The sequence below is a fragment of the Rana temporaria genome, chromosome 1, assembly GCF_905171775.1.
Source record: "Rana temporaria chromosome 1, aRanTem1.1, whole genome shotgun sequence".
In the NCBI taxonomy this organism is placed as follows: Eukaryota; Metazoa; Chordata; class Amphibia; order Anura; family Ranidae; genus Rana; species Rana temporaria.
In genome coordinates, this window is record NC_053489.1 from 512,432,559 (window position 1) to 512,455,570 (window position 23,012).

Genomic DNA, 23,012 nt, shown 5'->3' on the forward strand with positions numbered 1-23,012 from the left:
TGGCGCTGCATCGATCGAGTCATCCCTTTTATAGGGAGACTCGATCGATGACGTCAGTCCTACAGCCACACCCCCCTACAGTTGTAAACACACACTAGGTGAACACTAAATCCTACAGCGCCCCCTGTGGTTAACTCCCAAACTGCAACTGTCATTTTCACAATAAACAATGCAATTTAAATGCATTTTTTGCTGTGAAAATGACAATGGTCCCAAAAATGTGTCAAAATTGTCCGAAGTGTCCGCCATAATGTCGCAGTCACGAAAAAAATCGCTGATCGCCGCCATTAGTAGTAAAAAAATAAATTATAAAAATGCAATAAAACTATCCCCTATTTTGTAAACGCTATAAATTTTGCGCAAACCAATCGATAAACGCTTATTGCGATTTTTTTTACCAAAAATAGGTAGAAGAATACGTATGGGCCTAAACTGAGAAATTTATTTTTTTTATATATATATATGTTTTTGGGGGATATTTATTATAGCAAAAAGTAAAAAATATTGCATTTTTTTCAAAATTGTCGCTCTATTTTTGTTTATAGCGCAAAAAATTAAAACCGCAGAGGTGATCTTTCTAACTGTGTGGGGGATGCTTTGACTGGGGGAAGACAGAGATGCATGTTCCTGTTTAGCAGGAACACAAGGGGCCAGATTCAGGTAGCCCTGCGTAATGTTGTGCGGGCGTAACGTATCTCCGATACGTTACGCCGCCGTAAATTAGGGCGCAAGTTCCGTATTCAGAAAGAACTTGTGCCCTAAGTTACGGCGACGTAATGTATGTGCTTCCAGCGTAAACCCCGCCTAATTAAAATTTGGATGATGTGGGCATGTTTTATTTAAATTTAGTGTGACCCCACATATTTGACTTTTTTTAAGAATCCCAGTGCGCATGCTCGAAATTCCGCCGCAAATCGTCAATGCTTTAGACGTTAACGTAACTTACGTACAGCCCTATTCGCGAACGACTTACGCAAACAACGTAAACATTTCAAAAATCGTCACGGGAACGACGTCCATACTTAACATTGCGTATACCTCATATAGCAGGAGCAACCTTACGCCGGAAAAAGCCTAACGCAAACGACGTAAAAAATAGCGCCGGGTGGATGTACGTTTCTGAATCGGCGTAACTACCTAATTTGCATATTCCTCGGGTAAATATACGGAAGCGCCACCTAGCGGCCAGCGTAAATATGCAGCCTAAGATACGATGGTGTAAGACACTTACGCCAGTCGGATCTTTGGGAAATCTATGCGTAACTGATTCTATGAATCAGTCGCATAGATACGACACCGCAACTCAGAGATACAACGGCGTATCTGGAGATACGCCATTGTATCTCGTACATGAATCTAGCCCAAGATCTCCATCTTTCCCTCTCACAAAGCATCGACCTGCCTTGTTTACATAGGCAGACCACCATTCTGCCTCTCGTGAGAATGATCGACGTGTCCCAGCAGTGGGAGCGAGCTGGCGCACGCCTCCTAATCTCAGTGCACAAAATCACGTACAGGCATTTCACACAGAAGGGCCACCTTGCTGCAGTAGATCTGAGTGGGGAGGTACATAACGGGTTAAACGGGCCATAGGCAGCATGAACCCTGACAGAGGTTCTTGCCTTACACTGGTCTAGCTAAAACTGAAAAAAGAAAATTGTATCTAAATTTTCAATTGATTAATTTTGATCTGATCTGACATCACTACAATAACATTAGGCTGGCCACTCACTGCATACAAAATATTTCTTGCAAGATCTTCAACAATTAGGCTGTGTAGTGGTGCAGTTACCAGTGTTTCCTGTCTTCCAAGATTAAAAGGAAATAAGAAATGATTCACACTTTAGAATAAATAGCATCATAAAAAATAATGCACTGACGTCAATGCACTGTGTGTTGTGTGAGGGCTGCCTTAACACATGAGAATGTGTGTGTTAATGCAGGCATACGTGTGACTCGGTCCTAATGTTTTCACTGCAACACATCAATCCATCAGACAGAATAGGAAGATCGGTGACAGACCTAAAAAATGTTTTAGGATGGTTGATAGTATGTGGTTCCAAGGTGGACATTTGCCAAATATAATCACCCTAAAGCCTGGTACACACACGAATGATCGTCTGTTTTTTGTTTTTTTTTGCATTCTAAGCTCCATTTCAAATATAAAGAGTTTGCTAAAGTTACGAACAATCTCATATGACAGAATTAAAATTAGGAAGTGATATACTGTAATGTATTGTATTTGCATTAAATGAAAATGATACGATCTTGTATCGTATGAGAAAAATGTATATAGTCACGCTTTTGATCGCTACAGCTAAACACATAAAGAAAACCACAAAATTCCTATTATTTCAGGCCCCGTACACACGACCGAGTAACTCGAAGGGCCAAACACATCGAGTTCCTCGTCGAGTTCATTGTGAAGCCGGCGAGGATCTCGGCGAGCCAAGTTTCCTCATTGACCAACGAGGAAATAGAGAACATGTTCTCTATTTGGCCCGACGAGTTCCTCGTCGGCTTCCTCGGCGAAAAGTGTACACACGACCGGGTTTCTCGGCAGAGTCCAGCTCCGATCAAGTTTCTGGCTGAATTCTGCCGAGAAACTCGGTCTTGTGTACGGGGCCTCAGGGTTCCAAGAGGAAATGTTTGCTGTCAGTTGCATTGAACTGTTCGGTCGCTAATGCTTCCCAAAGCTGCATAAAAGCATCTCAAATTGCCTGGAAATTGCTGTTTGTCTTCACAGGATGGGGAAACAGGATCACCCTACAAGGATCCACCTGATCCCTCTGATAATAATGTCCAGTAGTGCTATGCCATATCAAGAGTCATCAACCCGGTGTTCTAAAATCAGAACCACCCTCCTCACCATAAAGTCAAATTACCTTTGTCATACTGAGTTTCTGATGTGGCACCCTCCAAATTTTGCTGGTTCTTCTTCGTGAGATCTTTCTGGAGCTCAAAATCATTTTCATCAGATTCTAGAAAATCACTCATTGAGAAATCTGCATCTTCTGCTTCCTCAATTTTCTGAAATGACAAGCAAGTAGTTACCGTATTTATCGGCGTATAACACGCACCCTAACTTTAAGAGGGAAGTTTCAGGAAAAAAACTTTCCACAGCCCCCTGCGTATAACACGCAGACACAGTTTACCCTCCATTTTCAGGGTAAAAAAGTGAGTGTTATACGCCAATAAATACAGTGTGTTTGTTTTTGTTTAATGGCAGGGTTTCCTCTTTGGCTCTGTGTGTGGTTTCTAAATTTCACAACAAAAATTATAGGTGCCGCTCAAGGCTCCACCAGGGCCTCTTGCACGAAAAACCGCTTGAAGTACCGACAAGCACAGAGCTTGTCCCAGCTCAAAACATTCAGTAGGGAAAGGAAGTCCTAAAAGTCGCACAGTAAAACCCTGTGAGGAGGGTTTTACCAGTCCATGTCCCCCAACGTGTTTCACTTCGGAGCTTAATCATGAGGATCATACCCAGCATTAAAGTAGCTGTAAAGCCTAAACATTTTTTACCTTAATGCATTCCTTGCATTAAGGATTTTTTTTTTTTAGGTTTTAGCATACCCCCCCCCCCCCCCTATTTTTACCTGAGCCCTCATTCGATCCAGCACTGTGCACATCTGCAGTTTATCTCTCCCCTCACTTCCAGGTCTCGATGGCTTAACTAGGGCACTTCGGCTCCCATGCTGTCAATAAAAGGCAATGACGAGGGATCGAGGGACGGGGCCGAGTCCCGCTGTCTGTGCTAACGAACGCACATAAGCTCCCATAGGAAGCGGCTTCCCATGGGGGCACAGGACAGAGGAGAAGGGCCAGGAGCACCGGCGGGGGACCTGAAAAGAGGAGGTTTGCAGCTGCTTTGTGCAATTCTATTGCACAGAGCAGGTAAGTATAGACATGTTTGTTATTTAAAAAAAAAAATACCTTAAGCACTAGTTCACACCAGACACAGTTCCGTACAGTTCCGTGCACATTTTTTCTGCACTAAAAATGCGTGCACAGTGTTTTCCATGTATTTCAATGGCTCTAGTTCACACCATGCAGTTAGTTTCCGGTCAGTTTTCGGTGCAGAAATTGACAGGAAACTGACTGCATGGTGTGAACTAGAGCAATTAAAATACATGGAAAACACTCTGAATGCATTTTGTGCAGAAAAAAAGCGCACGGAACTGAATGGAACTGTGTCTGGCGTGAACTAGCACTTACAATCACTTTAAGCTTCGGGAGCAAAGTGAAAGAGGGTCAGGCCTCTAATGAACACATGAGACAGGTAAGCTGCCAGACTTTATTGCATATCCATGACAATGCTCTAAGGCTTTAAATGATAATCCCATAAATGTCATTACTGTGAGAGTTCACATTGCACTGTATTAAGTTCTTTCAGTACCGTATATACTTGAGTATAAGCCGACCTGAATATAAGCTGAGGAACCTAATTTTTCCACAAAAAAATGGAAAGACGTATTGACTTGAGTATAAGCCTAAGTTGTCCATCTGCATGCCTCACTGTGTCCATGTTCATGCCTCACTGTGCCCATGCCTCTCTGTGCCCATAGTGAAGAAAAGTATACCGCTCTATAAAACAATAAATCCCTGTTGCTTTCGTCCCAACAAACCAAGAGGGTGCTGGCTGTGCTCAATTAGCATGGGATGAAAGAAAAATCCTGGATCGCCACACTCCTCAAAAAACGATGTCTTTATTCAAAACATGAAAAAACAACAAAAATTTATATGGAAAAAACAGCCAAAATTCATGCAAAAAATAGCTGACATGTTTCGCATCATGTGATGCTTACTCGTAGCTACAGAGGCCCATGCCTCTCTGTGCCCATGACTAGACTGAAATTTAACATGGGAGTCTATGGAAGGGGTGGCTGGCTTTGAAAAATCAGTGCTCCCCAGCCATAGGTCCCCCTCTTGTAGAGGAAGAGTGGGGCTACATGTGTGCCAAGTTTGGGGTCCAGGGGACCTACGGCCGGCCGGTACCGGGTCCCCAAAATTCTGGAGATCAGGCGCAAAAAGGTGACTCGAGTATAAACCGAGGGGGGCATTTTCAGCACAAAAAAATGTGCTGGAAAAACTTGACTTATACTCGAGTATATATAGTAATTTGTATCAACTCGGAGTCTCAGGAATTTAGGGAAGCAGGACTGGACATCCATAATTATGAGATATTGAACACAAGTTATCTGCTCACCATCAACATAAGCACATTCTTAGTTGGGTTGAGGTTGCTAGGGTGAAGGATAACCTAGATCCTGCAGGAACAGGTCCACATATCCATGCATTGGTGATTTGAGAAATCAAAATGTAGCAGATGATATACTACATAGTACAAAAAAAATAAAAATAAAAAAAAATAAAGGAGTTCTGCGCGAACCAACACACTGGTGGAGAAAAAAATGAATCACTAAATATATACATACAATAAATATAAATAATGGTGAAGGTGAAGGTGAAAAAAGTCCCAATAAGTGATGGAATGAATCAGAGGAGTGGAGCTCCAAAATGAATAAAATAAATGAATAAATCAATAAATGGGGTGATAAGGTGCAATGGATAAATATAAAGTTAATGAAAAAATGAGAGTAAAAGTGTCCCAATAATGATGTGCCAGGCTGTCAGATGGTAGCCGCAATGTAGCTGAACTTCCACTAGGCGGATGATTGACAGGTGTATGGTCCACTCCCTCACCAGGCTCCCAGAACTCTTACCTCAAAACACAAATTAAAATGCATCCAATAGATCCTTAGTGTAGATTCTCTATTGATAACCAAAAGGAATCTTCCCTCTTAATAATCACTCCTCGGCCCATCCCTAATAAAGCTCCAAGCGGGGGGGAGAGAAGAGAACACAAAGGCTCCAATAGTGTGTTATCGTAAGACTCAGGAGGGTATTTTAATAGAAAAACCTGAGCTTACATCAAAACACTGTAAAATATGCAACAAGTAAAAAACACGAGCGGCGTCTTCAGCGCCGGCTTACGTCACTCCAGGTGTATGTCCTATCCAATCCCTACGCGTTATGACACGGGGTCACGTGTCTTCGTCTGCCCCCAGACGGGAAGATTCCTTTTGGTTATCAATAGAGAATCTACACTAAGGATCTATTGGATGCATTTTAATTTGTGTTTTGAGGTAAGAGTTCTGGGAGCCTGGTGAGGGAGTGGACCATACACCTGTCAATCATCCGCCTAGTGGAAGTTCAGCTACATTGCGGCTACCATCTGACAGCCTGGCACATCATTATTGGGACACTTTTACACTCATGTTTCACTCATTTTTTCATTCATTTTATATTTATCCATTGCACCTTATCACCCCATTTATTCATTTATTTTATTCATTTTGGAGCTCCACTCCTCTGATTCATTCCATCACTTATTGGGACTTTTTTCACCTTCACCTTCACCATTATTTATATTTATTGTATGTATATATTTAGTGATTCATTTTTTTCTCCACCAGTGTGTTGGTTCGAGCAGAACCCCTTTATGTTTTTGATTTCTGTATTTGTGTATTGTAAACACTATTAGGTATTGCTGCACCTTATTTGTTTTGGGATATTATTATCAAGGAGTCTGTAGTAGCGCAAAGGCATTTTTTTATTTTATACTACATAGTGCACTGTAATCACTTAGCAAGCTGTACAGAGACAAAGATAGAAGTATCTACCTGATCTAATACAGTATCCTGAAATCTTATCAGTCACATCGTGAAGTTTCCGTGATGTGCGATATGTTTTTTTACACTACTTTGGTGAACTCTGTGCCATATTTACTGGGACAACAGCTGTGAACCCATTTTCAGAACAGAATTATGACAAATCAATTTTTCAATTTTCCCTGCACTGTTATTAGCTCCTGGCCAACAGCTACAATATGTATTTACTTGCAGGTGTTAAGTTGGAAGGTAGAGCAATCATTTATAGACTGCGAAAGTACAATAGCTTTTCACACTATACTGTAGGTGTACATTTCAAATAAAACCAATACTGATACAATTTTTACGAGTCAGACTCCATTCATTTAGGTGAGAAATAAAAAGACCAAGAGAAGAAAGTTAATGGAGCTAAATACTTTTTCACATCCTTGTGTCCCAATTTTCTGATCATCCTCACCTTTCTGGGCCAGCAGAATAAGACCAGCAATCCTACAGGCAGAGCAGCTGTCAGCAAGTACAAACCCCAGAGCCACGGCCTCTCATCGGCAGCAGCAAGAAGCTGGTTTATCATGCCTGGCTGGAGAGAAACAGAATAACCCATTAATACAGTGTACTGGAGAAAGCATCTTCTAGTAGTGCAAGCACCTGAACTGGTATGAACTTTACACTAGATTAGAACAGGAAAGCTTCATCAGCCTGCAGGTCCTTGCTTTCCATGTCTGTGATGGTGGATATATACCATGTCTAACTGGACACATAAGATCAACGCTTCCTATGCTATTCAATTGGCAGCCCACTCGGCTCTATAGAGCCCACTTTACTCTCAGCTCACCAAACTCACAGGTAATAGAAGTCTATGGCTCAGTGCAGGTAACCCACAGGTGCACTTCTCTGCACCTGTGGATCAGTTTGAAAGCAGTCCAGTAACCACTGCAGAACAGATATGCCCATATATACACTGTGATTTTAGTAATAAACTTACCTTTAATAACAGTATTCTATTCTATATTATTCCATCCCAAAACATGAGGTCACAGGCCACATCAAAGGGCTCCGCGCGCCACATGTGGCCCCCGGGCCACTTGTTGGGCACACCTGATCTACAATGTACTACATATATGCCTTTTTGTGGACTCCAAATATATTTTGATTTGTAATAAAGTTTCAAATGCACACCTCTGCTACTTTTCAATCCTTTCAATCATCATACAGTATGGTCTTAAAGTACAACTGCCTAATAGACAACATCTAAATCCACCCTGACCATTGACAAAGTATTGTACACCTTTTCACTCCATCAGATAACATTGATCAGATGAAGGTTTTAGTAACTGCTCTCAGCTAAACTGAAACATCTATAATCATTACTGTATTAATATAATTATGACACTATAGGGAACCTTCACACTTCATATCTATACAAGCATAGATAACAGGGTTAACAAGGGACATTTGGCATGTACAAATGATGTTTGGTGCAATGTTTATAGGATTGCTTTTCTGCCCATACAGCGTGTTTTATTAAGCAGAAATCACCATACACCTCTATGCATGAATGTACTTCCTCAAGTGACTTTTGCTGTAGAGTACCTCATTAGCACTGGCTGCCAGTTTCTTCAGTCCCCAGCTATCAGAGGCCCAACGGTCAGCCACTTCCTTGTCAGAGCAGATTATAAAGTTGTCAAAGTAGATGTCAGGAGTCATTGACCACAGTTCCAACCCAACAGCACTAAACGTTGCCATTTTAAAAGGGTTAAGGTCCTCAAAGTAGTATGGGTTAGGAATTTTACGTGGTTTCCAAATACCCTGCAAAAGACAATATTATTATTAAAAGCGGAAACAAATTCTAATAGTCATATACAATGCTTTGCAAAAGTATTTACCCCATTGGTGTTTTTTTACTATTTTGTTGCGTTATAACCTGGAATTAAAATTCTCTTTTTGTGGTTTTGTACCATATGATGTGTACAACATGCCTACAACTTTGAAGGTGCCGAATACCGTTTTATTGTGAAACCAACAATAATTAAGCCAAAATAAATCAGGAATGTTTAGTGTGCCTAAGAATTCACCCATCCCAAAAGTCAATACCTTGTACAGACATCATTTGTTGCAATTACAGCTGGAGTATGTCTCCATTAGCTTAGCACATTTAGCCACTGGGATTTTACCCATTCTTCAAAGCAAAACTGCTTGAGCTTTTTCAATTTAGATGGGTTGTTTTGATGTACAAAATGGATTGAGGTCTGGGTCATTCCAAGATATTTACTGTAAATGTTTCCTTTAAACATTCCAATGTAGCTTTAGCCGTATGTTTTGGGTCATTGTCCGGCTAGAAGGAGAACTTAGGGCCAGATCCACAGCCCGGCAGCGCAACGTAACTTTTTAGATTTAAGTTACACTGCCGCAAATTTCCTAAGTTAGGTACCGATCCACAAAACACTTACCGGGAAATTTGCGGCGGTGTAACTCAAATCCGTCCGGCGCAAGGTGGGCCAATTCAAATGGGGCGAGTCCCATTTAAATTAGGCGTGCTCCCGTGCCAGACGTACTGCGCATACTCCCGGCGCTTTTTTCCCGACGTGCATTGCGCGACGTGACGTCATTTTTTGAACGGCGCGTAGTGTATTTCCTTATTCCCGTACGGCTTACGCAAACGACGTAAAATTTAAAAATTCGACGCGGGAAGGACGGCCTGCTGTGTAAAAGTAGGGCTGCCTCACAAAAGTGTAACTAAGCGACGGTAAACTAACGTAGCGGCGACGTAGCGAACGCGAAAAAGCTTAGAGGATCGACGTAACTCCTCATTTGCATACCCGACGCTGGATTTCGACGAGAAATGCCCCCAGCGGCGGCCGCGGTACTGCATCCTAAGATCCGGCAGTGTAAAACAATTACACCTGCCAGATCTTAGGAATATCTATGCGTAACTGATTCTGTGAATCAGTCGCATAGATAGAAACAGGGATACGATGGCGTATCAGTAGATACGCCGGCGTATCCCTTTTGTGGATCTGGCCCTTAAATCCCAGTATCTGGCAGACTAAAAACAGGTTTTCCGCAATAATTGCCCTTTATTTGGTGTCAACCATCCTTCCTTCACTCCTGACCTGTTTTCCACTCCCTGCCAATGTAAAGCATCACCACAGCATTATGCTGGTACAACCATGTTGCACTATGAGGGTGGTGTTCTCAGAGTGACGGGAAGTGTTGGGTTGGGCCACACTTAGCGTTTCCATAATGTTCAGTTTTAGTTTTATTTGACAAGAGAACCTTCTTACATGTGTTTAGGGAGTCATTTACATGCTGTTTGGTGAGCTCCAAACATGCACAGTATTCTTATTTCTTTTTAATGGTCCTATGGACAGATACTTCTATCTCCGCTGTGGATCTTTGCAGCTCTATTTTCATTTTTGGTGCATCTCTGATTAATGTCCTTGTTGCCCAGTCTGTTTTAGTGTGTGGCCTTCTCTTGATAGGTTTGTAGTGAATCATTATTCTTTCTATTTTGTGATAATGTATTTAATGTTGCTCTGTGAGATGTTCACAGTTTGGGATATTTTTTCTGATCTATAGCTACCCACAATTTTGTCTCTGACCTGTTTGGAGAGCCCCTCGGATCTCATGCACACTACTTAGTGGTGCTGCAAAGTTTGGGACTTTTCAGAAAATAATGTGACAGTAAGGCGAATGTTATGTAATCATCTAAGTATGTGACTTCTGAAGTTAATTCGATTTTAATTGCAGGTTGTAATGCACCAAAACAGGAAAACACCAAGAGGGTGAATACTTTTGCAAGGCACTGTACTGTGCGATTACTAATCAGGTAATAATCTGTGAAGTGATTCACCTCCTAGCTACAGAGTTGTGTTGTCTCTTTAAGCAGGTGTAGAGTATCCCTTGGGCACTGTTACTATGATGAAATGATCATAAATTCCCTCTTTCTACTGCTCTGGGACTATTCACCTGCTGACAGCATATTTAGACAGTAGTATTACAATACCTGTAGCACAGGTATTGCTTTGAAGAAAAAGACTTGTACCAATTTTATCAAACAATTTAGATGGAAGCTAAATAAACCTGCAGCTAGGAGGAGAAATCTCTTAATGAGTTGGAGAAAGGTAGACGCACTAGGTGGTAATCTGTAGTATTATTTATGTTATTAGAACTGATCATTACCTGGTAATTAGGGTTCTCAATCATAGGAGGCTTCCATTTCCCCTTGTAATTTGGATTGTCTATAAGAGGTGGACTCCATTCCCCACATCCAGATGCAGTTTTGCACTTTGGGTTTGGAACCAGAGGGGCTTCCCATTCTCCATCCATGTCATCATTCCTGCCAACAAAAGAGTTAATTCTATTACCCTAATGATTACAGAAGGTTAGATCTGATGAATACAGACAAATTGGTACCTACTTCCTATGGTCTATAGCCTGACAATTCTTGCAGCAAGATACACAGGCTGCAGTCTGCATACCTAACAACTGGTATTGTGGGTTCACTGTAAGGCCTCGTACAGACGAAGGGTTATCCGCTGGAAACGGTCCGCCGGACCGTTTCCAGCAGACATTCCTCATCCGGATTTTGATCCGATGGCTTGTACACACCATCAGATCAAAATCCGCGCGGAAAACATCCGCGGTCACGTGTCGCCGCGATGATGACACGGCGACATGTGCGACGCTGGAAGGTAAACACTTCCACGCATGCGTCAAATCATTACGACGCATGCGAGGGATGGGAGCGGACGGACTGATCCGGTGAGTCTGTACAGACGACCGGATCAGTCCGCTGGACTGGATCCCAGCGGATAGATTTTGTAGCATGCTACAAAATTTTTATCCGCTGGGAATCCGTCGGCTGGATTTTTATCTGTCGAAAATTGTCCGCTCGGGCCTACACACGACCGGATCTATCCGCTGGAACTGATCCGCGGATCAATCCCAGCGGATAGATCCGGTCGTCTGTACGAGGCCTAAGGTTTCTAGTTACAGTTGTATTCAAAATTATTCAACCCCCACTGAAATTGATTGTTTTGCCCAGTTTGACATTGATTTTGATCATTCAGTCATCCTGCTTACAATTAAATCAAAGAGGCACGTGTAGGTCAGACAAATAGAACATAACATTTATAATGAAATAACCACAAATGTCTTTTCTGTGCTCACATCATTATCAGTTTTATTCAACCCCCAATTGACATTCCTTTTACAGTTATAACAGCTTTTAAACTTGAAGCATAGCTTGACACAAGTGTCTTGCAGCGATCTACGGGTATCTTCGCCCATTCGTCATGGGCAAAAGCCTCCAGTTCAGTCACATTCTTAGGCTTGCGCACTGCAACTGCTTTCTTTAAGTCCCACCAGAGGTTCTCAATCGGATTTAAGTCTGGTGACTGCGATGGCCACTCCAAAATGTTCCAGCCTTTAATCTGCAACCATGCTCTAGTGGACTTGGAGGTATGCTTGGGATCATTGTTCTGTTGAAAGGTCCAACGTCTCCCAAGCCTCAGGTTTGTGACGGACTGCATCACATTGTTATCCAATATCTCCTGGTACTGAAGAGAATTCATGGTACCTTGCACATGCTGAAGCTTCCCTGTACCTGCAGAAGCAAAACAGCCCCAAAGCATGATTGACCCCCCGCCATGCTTCACAGTAGGCAAGGTGTTCTTTTCATCATAGGCCTTGTTCTTCCTCCTCCAAACATAGCGTTGATCCATGGGCCTAAACACTTCTAATTTTGTTTCATCAGTCCACAGAACACAATCCCAAAACTTGTGTGGTTTGTCCACATGATTTTTGCATACTGCAGTCGACTCTTCTTATTCTTTGTAGACAGCAAGGGGGTGCGCCTGGGAGTTCTGGCATGGAGGCCTTCATTACGCAGTGTGCGCTGTATTGTCTGAGCAGAAACTTCAGTACCCACATCTGACAAATCTTTTGTCAGTTCCTCAGCAGTCACAAGAGGACTTTTCTCCACTCTACGCTTCAGGTAGCGCACAGCAGTCAAAGTCAGCATCTTCTTTCTGCCACGACCAGGTAGCGTTTCAACAGTGCCCTTTGCCTTGAATTTGCGAATGATGCTTCCTATGGTGTCTCTTGGTATGTTTAACATCTTTGCAATCTTCTTATAGCCATTGCCCTTCCTGTGAAGAGTAATCACCTCTTCTCTTGTCTTCCCGGACCATTCTCTTGACTTCACCATGTTTGTAACCACACCAGTAAATGTCTAGAAGGAGCTGAGTATCACAGTCATTTTAAAGCTGCCTGATTGGTGCGTATTAGGCTTTATTGCTGCTCCCTGACATCCACGGGTGTTTTCAATACCTGATTGAAAACACTTCAATGAACCTCTGTTCTTCAGAGTGGTAGTCTTTAAGGGGTTGAATAATTGTGTAAATGAAGAATTCACAAAATAAACATTTACTACTGTATTACAAAACCGATTGATGTCATTTTAGTTGCATATGGTTCTTTAAGAAGTCCTTGTAGGATTTCATTCTGAATACAATTACAAATGTACACTAAATTCCCTAAAACCCTTTACAGCATTGGGGGGTTGAATAATTTTGAACACAACTGTAATTACATTTTGTATCATTTAGGTTCTTACACATGTGCATTTAAGACATGGGGGGTGTATTACTAAAGGAAAATCCTCTTTGCACTACAAGTGCACTTGAAATTTCACTGAAAGTACACATGGAAGTTCAGCCGCTGTAGATCCGAGGGGGACACGCAAGGAAAATAAAAAAAACAGCATTTTAGCTTGCACATGATTGGATGGTAAAATCAGCAGCGCTTCCCCTCATTTTAGATCTACCCCTTAGATTTACAGCGACTGCATTTCCAAGTGTACTGAAAGTGCACTTGTAGTGCAAAGTGGATTTGCCTTTCATAAATAACCCCCATTGTGTGCTTTGCAATGCATACCCAGAACTCCAGGGTTAGAAAATTAGGTACTGCACAGGTCTTTGTCGTGATACATATTTGTAAAAGTGGAGCAGTAGAAGCACATTTTGGAGAAAAATCTGGACAATAATAAGCATACCCAGAAATCCAGGTTAAGGTGCAGGTGTGATAGACGTGAAACTAAAATGAAAATTTTATGTTATGATTAGAAATATTAAAGTGTATTTCGGTAATATTTCTTTAGTATACTGCTTATTTTCCTTGATGAAGATTTTGTCATATCAGAAATGAAATGAAGAGATAGGTGTTTTAAAGTTATAAGTACATCTTGGAACTTAAGGTTGACCATACAAAGATATGTTATTAAAAACAGATGTAACCCTCCCTCCTGGATTCCTCAGTTGTAACAAGAAAAGCCTTCCCATCCCCCTCCTTCTCACTCAGACTGCTTGGAAGGAAAATGTGCAGAGCTGAATGAACTTTTTTTTCTACACTGGATGATGTGGGCAGCATGCCCAAACATGGACTTTGACTTCCCCTTCTACACACTCAGAACATGAAATGGACTTGTGAGGAGAAACCACCCTTCTATATGAATTGACCAATAAAAGACTCACAAGGGTGATGGGGAGGGATTGATGGGTGTGTTGTGTGATATTCTCTCTGTGTTTTAAATAAAGAACCAGCAGGGTTTGTTCTTCCTGTTGGCCCTTGGACGATGGAGAGGTGAGGATGTGAAATCATTCTGTGTCTAGATGCATTTGTTTCACCCATAGTTTTTTTAAATCATCCGGCAGTATGGATAACCCTGATTCCGCATCAATTGGCGCCAACGTGGGTTCGTTGCTTTATTTGGGAAATGCAACGCGTCTGTGCGGGTGGAGACGGGCTGCTCACCTACACTTCGGTGCAGGCGTTTTGCGCTTCCTCAAATCAAAGACGAGATTTCTTGAGCAACGCTTGTAACCCTTTGTCCCGTCTGCCGGGTTGATATCTGTGTTTTTATGTTTAAGTGTTGTGTTAGTTTGAATGTGACTGTTTCAGGGGTCTATGTCTGTAGGCTGTGGGCGGACAGTATATTTCTTTCAGGGGTCCTGAGCCGGTGGCGCATGGTAAGTGTGTCTTGGGGTGGAGATGTTTATGTGTGCATGACTGTCCCTGGATAGGTTGGCAGTATGCCCATGTCAATATGTCTGGTCTGAATGAAGAGGTTTTTGGGGTTAGCTAAGTAATGGGGGGTTGCTTTTGCTTGGCTTGGTGAGTCGAGATTTGGCCTGGCACGGTTGGTCAGGATTTGGGGGGTTCCTTGACTAAGGTAGTTCAAGGCAGAGTTTTTTTTAAGGGGGTTCCTTTTTAAGGGGTACAGGGTGTGTCAGTCACTAAGACGAGCGTTGACTGAGGGGGGACTGGAATTAACTTGGGGGGTTGCTTTGGCCTAAGCGAGTAGCGCTGGCTTTTGGCTTGAGAAAAATTGGGGGTTGCTAGTATTTTTGGGGGGATTCAAATTGGGGTGTATCAGTAAGTTGCTTGGCTTGGTGAGCCGAGATCCTTGACTAGGGCAGTTCAAGGCGGAGTTTTTTTAAGGGGTACAGGGTGCGGTAATGAGGGGGACCCGGATGTGTCCCAGATGCCAGCCCACTCTGGGAAATTGGGGCTCATTTTTGGGGTTAAACTTTATGGGATTTAATTTTAGCTAAATTGGGGTTACCTTGGGGGGACCGGGGTTAAAGCAGGGTGCGGTACTGAGGGGGACCCGGGTGTGTCCCAGATGCCAGCCCACTCTGTAAAACACATTTTTGGGGTTAGGGGCTAAGAAAGCAGGGTGTGGTAATGAGGGGGACCCGGATGTGTCCCAGATGCCAGCCCACTCTGTGAAATTGGGGTTAAACTGGGGGTTGCTACATATTTTTGGGGTTAGGGGTTAAGAATTAGCGTCCTGCAGACAGGGGGGCTGAACGAGCCGTGTGTTTTGTGTGTTCTGTGTTGTTTTATTGTTTGTCCGTGCGTTTTTTTTTTTTTTTTACATGCATTCTTGTTCTGAGGGCTGTTAGCAGCCCACTATAAATGGCAGACAAGCACGTGCTGCAGCCAATTTTTTTTTCTTTTTCATTTCCATCCCCCCCCCCCTCTCCAGGCTGTGTGGAGTTCTATCAGCAGACTTTTTTTTTGGAGTTTCAGATTTCTCTGCTGGAGTAACCAGGCAGTGATGGCCCCCTCCCCTCTCCCCCCCCTTTAACTCTTTCCCTGCTGGGCAGGATTTCTCTTTAATTCCCCCCCCCCTCTCCTTGCTGCCAGTCTGAGAGGAACACTGTGAGATATGTGTGTATATATGTCGTGGTTTGTCTGTTTCAAAATCTCAGCAGCTGCTGGTGTATCTTTTTGATTCGCAGAAGTTTGGGGTTTTTGGGATAACGCAGACAATTTTTATATCCGAATCTATGTGTACAGTGGGGCTTATTATTTTTGCTGTTTTTTTTTATATATTTCTGGGATGCCTCCCTGATATAATATATACTCCTGCCCCCTCCCTGGTGGGGGGATAGAACTGGGTGTGTGAGGAATGTGGGAGGTCCAGACCCCCGTATCCTGCCCGCCCTGAGCTCTGCCACATTTGCAAGTTGGAGGATAGCCCCCCTCTCTCCCCCCCCCAGGGACGACAACCTAGGAGACAGTTTTTTTTGTAACACAGAGTTTTTTTTTAACAAAAGGTTGACTTGGGATATTGCACTGTCTATGTCCGTTAGAGTCTACGATTTCAGTTGCTTTGTCGCAATTAATAAACGGTAATCAGTAAATAATGGGATATTTCTCCTGAGGTTTAAAAAATATGGAACAGACATTTGATGCACATAATAAGCAATTGTTAAGTCTTTATTTTACAGTTAAAATCTTCTACAGAGATTTAATTTAGGTGAATTATTTTGTCCCGTTTTTTTATCCTTTTAATCGGATAGATTGAATGCGTGTTCTGTGGGGACCTGTCCCATCTGGGTTGCCCACTTACACTTACACTGACAATGCCATGCACTGTATTTTGACTTGATACATAGAGGGCTTTTTGCCAGTTTGGTTGTTGTAATGTGATACCCAGGGCCTGTTATTGTCTTTTCGTTTCCCTCATGTTCTGCCCACGATGCCTGCTGGAAGCATGGGCCCCGCCCGACTGCTTGAGGCCGTGCCCCCTCTTTCCCCTCACGTTCTGCCCAACTGTATGCCCGGCTGGAGGAAGCATGGGCCTGCCCGGATGCTCTTCCCTGCTGAAGGCTTTGCCTCGTTCTGAACGCATATGGTGTCGCCTCCTGCCTGCTGCCCGCTGCCCATACTGGATTCTGTGCCCACGGGCCTTCTTCTTCATGCCCTCCTTAGTCTGTCCAGGGGGGGGGTAACTACAATGCCACTTCGCTGGACAGACACGTAAGGGAGGAGAATGATGTAGATGGGAGTGGCAGACCTACCTGGAGGAGGAATCCGCTCATGTACCCACTGTCATGTGTGCCCCGACCTCAATGCCTTGACCTCATGGGGTGCCCAAAAGCGGTAGAGAGAGTGTGTAAATCCTGGCGTTCATGACTACAGAAGCTGTGTTCACAAGTCACAAATGAGGGATGAGGAGATTCTGGGTATCACATTGGAACAGTAGAACATTTTACATAGTACATTTAAATGGTTTTATTCCACATGCTGTGCCATGCCATCCTCAGGGTTAAGTGGGTAAGGGGCCCCAAGGGGGGAGCATTCAATACATTATCCCTTTCTGAAATCTTGTTTGAGACAGTCTCTAGATTAGATTGTTATGAGCTATGATTATGTGACCGCTTTTGAAAATAGGTAACTAATATTCGTGTACGAGTTTTTTCTCACATTTCTGATGTAGGTACCGATAATTACCAATATCCCCTGGGTGATGATTAAAAGGTTCCTTCGAAAATATTCTCTGGAGATGAGTGATATGATGGACTGTGCCCACAAATCTGAATGAAATTATATATCTTTTTTCAAATACATGGGATTGTGACCACTGGGGTTTGTGGGTTGGAATATCTCAAAGGGGGGTCCCGGTTACATGGGGTAGTTAGTTAATTAATGTCAGAGTGTAAAGAAGTTCTTTAATGAGATAATTAAGTTTACTTCTGCCTGTAAATGTTTATGAATATGTTATCCCCAACAACTGAAAATGTATTATGACATGTCAAAGCATAAACATGGGATTAGAACAAAGGTTTAATGGGAAAATTGTTGATTGAGATTGTGTGAAGAATTGTATACAATTCAGTCTATGGTAAACAACATGGTATTTTATATTTAACTGAAATCCTACAGATCTGGTTGTAAGAATTAATAAGTTGAGGTTTGAGCAATGTTTACGACAGATTCTAAACTTGGGTTTGGTTTATTATAAGGTTCCCCAGAGAAAAATATTAAAATATGAAAGTTATGTTCAATCTAACAACTTTATAAAAAATATTATTATAAAAATTGTAAAAATAAAATTAAAAAATAAACAAGTGTTAAAAGTTATTATAAAGTGACATTTTGGATAAAATATAGATTATGAGTGACATTATCGAAAGAAAACAATGGTCGGTTCATGCGCAGGGACTGGTCAGTGGATTTCATGAGATTTGTCCTCTAAGCGATCTTTTGTCGCTATTGGAAGTTAAGGAATGTCATGTTATAATGTGATGTACATGATTTTTGGCAGATGTACAAACCAAATATGTTTTAAAATTTTTGAAAAAGAGTTAAAAATGAGAAAAACGATGCAATTCGATTGGATTGTATATGGTCTAAAACTTGTACAATCTGCTCCAAGCATGGGGGGGGGGGGGGGGGAACAGATGTTTCCTCTTAAGAGCTTGTTTAAGTGATTTTCCCTAAGAAGATGCTGGAGATCAGATTACATGGTCTGACACACTGTATCAGTGCTAGCGTTGAAATCAGACACCCAGTGTAAACATCCTCAACTTTGCCTAGTTTGAAGGGAAAAATAAATAAATATCAGAGTTTATGTTAAGTAAACTATGGAAGCGTATTATGAGGGTAAATCTTTCTTTAATAATAAAAGGTAATTTGTACACAATCATTAGAAGATCTGAAAGAAAGCCCTTATTAATAAAGTATTATTTTTCTCTTTCTTTTCCTTTCTTTCTTTCTTTTTCTCTCTCTCTCTCTCTCTTTCTTTCTTTCTTTCTTTCTCTCTCATTCTTTCTTTCTCTCATATGTTACTAAACTGTGGGTTTTTGCACCATTTGGTTTGAAGAATACCTTACTTAAAGGGTGTCATTTTAAAGAGAATGAAATATGGTGTTAATCTGCATAGCTTAAGAAAGTCAGTTAAAATAGTTTAAAAATAAAAATACAATATGGATAGATTATGCGGTATGATACAGCCATATTTATGGATTAAATGGTCATCTTCCAGGTTTTGGAGTGACAAAGGTGTTCAGTCAGAGAGGGAAGTTGTGTTTTGTAGAAGGATCCCTATGAGATACAGTGAATCTTTAAGACTGAACCAAAGGCTGCTATGTTTGTTTAAACAGACATGCGACAAGAATATTCATGCTGCATGATCAGTCCTAAAAACTAGTGTAATGTAATAAATAAAGTTTCTTTAGGAAATAAAATATTTAGGACAGAGCCCAATATAAAATTAAAATGCTAATGAAGGGAAATATAGTAATTTGGTGGGAACGGATGCTTTCCTGAAATTTAACTTAGTAATGTAAATGTAGATTGGATAAATTATGGTTGCTATGGTCAATAGAGGTTTGTTAACTATAAACAAGAATGCATTCCAGTATATTACTGAACACCTAGAGGCCACTTCACAAATGACTTTGTATAAAATTATGGCCTTATACAGGATATTAGGTGAATAAGGGGGGTGCATCTGAAATGTCACCTGGGGACAATATTTTGGGTGATAACACATTTGTGCTCAGGTATAGCAATTTTGTTTCTGTTTATATTGGTTATGATAATGTTTTGTTATATTGACCATGTCCTCCATTACCGTCCTTGTCTGTTAAGAAATAACAAAGAGAATGAACTGATAAAATATTCATTTCAAGGGGGGGCTGTGATAGACGTGAAACTAAAATGAAAATTTTATGTTATGATTAGAAATATTAAAGTGTATTTCGGTAATATTTCTTTAGTATACTGCTTATTTTCCTTGATGAAGATTTTGTCATATCAGAAATGAAATGAAGAGATAGGTGTTTTAAAGTTATAAGTACATCTTGGAACTTAAGGTTGACCATACAAAGATATGTTATTAAAAACAGATGTAACCCTCCCTCCTGGATTCCTCAGTTGTAACAGGAAAAGCCTTCCCATCCCCCTCCTTCTCACTCAGACTGCTTGGAAGGAAAATGTGCAGAGCTGAATGAACTTTTTTTTCTACACTGGATGATGTGGGCAGCATGCCCAAACATGGACTTTGACTTCCCCTTCTACACACTCAGAACATGAAATGGACTTGTGAGGAGAAACCACCCTTCTATATGAATTGACCAATAAAAGACTCACAAGGGTGATGGGGAGGGATTGATGGGTGTGTTGTGTGATATTCTCTCTGTGTTTTAAATAAAGAACCAGCAGGGTTTGTTCTTCCTGTTGGCCCTTGGACGATGGAGAGGTGAGGATGTGAAATCATTCTGTGTCTAGATGCATTTGTTTCACCCATAGTTTTTTGAAATCATCCGGCAGTATGGATAACCCTGATTCCGCATCACAGGCAAGGATCTAGAGGCCCATTTCTGAAGAATGGCAATAATAGTTCAGGCTATAAGCACAATTAAAGGCAAACAAATCAGTTCCTTTGCATATGAGCCTTGAAGGAAACCTGTCATTTGAAAAATAATCCACTACCACTGATCATCTTTTTCTGAAAATGCTTGTTATCCAGCTGTTATTGCTTTCTGATTAACTGATATGTAACAAATAGGAGCCCTGATTTGTTTTGATTTTACTTGCTACATACTGTACATGTTCCAGGTCCGTGACGTAGAACACATTGAAATCTGGAAAAAATAGTCAGGTAAGATATCACAATTTAAATAAGAACTAAAAAAATGCAATAATGTGGTGTAAAAAAAGAAAGAAAAAAAAAACGGAGAGAAATTTGCACATTGAGGGTTGCTTCACGCCTATGTGTTTTTTAGTGCTTTTTGCAGAAGCACTACAGTCCATTTAACATGATTTCCTGTGGGACGCTTCACATCTATGCTTTTTTCAGCCGCTGCATTTTTGGAAAGGGTCAGGAACTTTTTTTTACCACTTCAGCCCCGGAAGATTCACCCCCCTTCCTGACCAGGCCGTTTTTTGCAATACGGCACTGCGTTAATTTAACTGACAATTGCGTGGTCGTGCAATGCTGTACCCAAATAAAATTTATGTCCTTTTTTTCCCACAAATATAACTTTCTTTTAGTGCTATTTGATTACTTCTGCATTTTTTATATACAATATTTTTTACTTTATGCTATAAAATATATCCAATTAAAAATGTAAAAAATCTAATTTCTTCATCAATTTAGGTCAATATATATTCTACTACATAATTTTGGTAAAATAAATCCCAATAAGCATATACTGATTGGTTTGAGCAAAAGTTTTAGCGTCTACAAACTGTGGGATATTTTGATGGAATTTGTTTTTCGTTTTACTAGCAATGGTGGCAATCAGCGATTTTTAGCAGGACTGCAACATTGCGGCTGACAAATCGTACACCTGACACTTTTTTACACTTTTTGGGAACAAGTGACATTATTACAGTGATCAGTGCCGAAAAAAATGCGCCGTCACTGTACTAATGACGCTGGCAGGAAAGGGGTTATCAGGTGCAATCAAAGGGTTAAGTGTGCCCCTAGGGGGTGCTTTCTAACTGTGGCTGGAGTGCTCTGACTGGGGGAAAACGGAGATCTGTGTTTCTGCTTAGCAGAAATACAAGATCTCCATTTTCCACTCTGGCAGAATGGCAATCTGTTTTGTTTACATAGGCAGACCGCTGTTCTGCCTCTCCTCAGAACAATTGGCAGGTCCTGGCAGACATTGGCTCCTGCTGTGTCCAATCACATACACGCCCACCCCAGATCCCATGCACAAAATCACATATAGTGGTTAAACACAAAATGGCGTGTTTTTGGTTCAATAGACTTCAATGGAGAAGCTGTAGAAAAGCATGCAGTGCACTGCAAAAACTGATCAAAAGCAAACTGCATAGAAGTGAACCAAGCCTGAGCCATGACTGACAAGCAAATTTACATTTTCTTCCTTATTAAGCCTAGTACACATGGGCTGAATGTCAAGCGGCATTGGCCGGTTCAATAGAAACCAGCTGACATTCAGCCCATGTGTACCGCAGCTGTTCGGTCGGCTTCTGTCGAAGGGGCATGACCAAAAAAGGTCTCCTGGTCAGCTCCCGATCAGCACTCTCAGCCAATGGCTGACAGCACTGACTGGAGTGTTCTGGCGGGGGCTGTCCCCCTGTCAGAAGACAATAGAACAGTAGGGTAGATCCCTGTACTACCATTGGATAGTTAATACACCGACTCCTCTTGAGCCATATTTTTTTTTTTTTCATTCAGCCTAACTGGGTCGAATGAAACAAACGAGTAGTGCGTACCAGGCTTTGGTTCTGTAGGGTTTCTAACCATAATGGTTAGTTCTACAAAAAAGGAAACCAAAAGATACCAAACCTTTTCATACATGGAAAACTGATTACATCCATAAATCAACCCATGATTTATTATCTGGCTCATCCAAAAGACAGCGTAAAGAGCATTTGTCTTGTGCAACATTCTGTAATCAGCATCAGCCAATTAGGATTTACTTTACTGAAGTCACAAAAGAGAAAGATATGTTTCAATGGGTTGCCATACTTAGCTTTTTCCCTTTGATTAAACCCAAAACTCTTAAAAAATTGAAAGTCAACACTGACTTCTTACCAGTCACTTGGTTTATGAGCTTCTGAGTCGGGTATTAGGTGAGATTCATCATCCAGCCAGCCTTCAGGTTTTACAGCATTGGGATCTTCTATTTTAACAGGCCCACCTTCATCCCTTGTGTATATACAAATATATAAAACATGAACTTAATGACAATAAAAATAGTAGCATATATAAAAAGGGATTTTTAATACAGCTTACCTGTAAAATCCTTTTCTTGGAGTACATCACGGGACACAGAGCGACATATTCATTACTATGTGGGTTATATGGAGTACCTTCAGGTGATGGACACTGGCAATCTCAAACAGGAAGTGCCCCTCCCTATATAACCCCCTCCCATAGGAGGAGTACCTCAGTTTTGTAGCAAGCAGTATGCCTCCCAAAATGTTCCCCAAAAGAGGGGTGGGAGCTCTGTGTCCCGTGATGTACTCCAAGAAAAGGATTTTACAGGTAAGCTGTATTAAAAATCCCTT

The 23,012-nt window shown here is 41.5% G+C and overlaps 1 protein-coding gene across 1 annotated transcript in view; it reads right to left on the reverse strand.

The window, feature by feature from the left end:
- Positions 1–23,012, reverse strand: part of CLGN (calmegin) — a 122,603-nt gene that overhangs the window by 11,420 nt on the left and 88,171 nt on the right. Inside the window, exons 9-13 of the mRNA XM_040331283.1 lie at positions 22,537–22,650; positions 10,851–11,007; positions 8,262–8,477; positions 7,129–7,248; positions 2,886–3,030 (exon numbers count right to left, since the gene is read on the reverse strand). Coding sequence (XP_040187217.1) covers positions 2,886–3,030; positions 7,129–7,248; positions 8,262–8,477; positions 10,851–11,007; positions 22,537–22,650 — 752 coding nt within the window. The remainder of the gene's footprint in view (positions 1–2,885; positions 3,031–7,128; positions 7,249–8,261; positions 8,478–10,850; positions 11,008–22,536; positions 22,651–23,012) is intronic.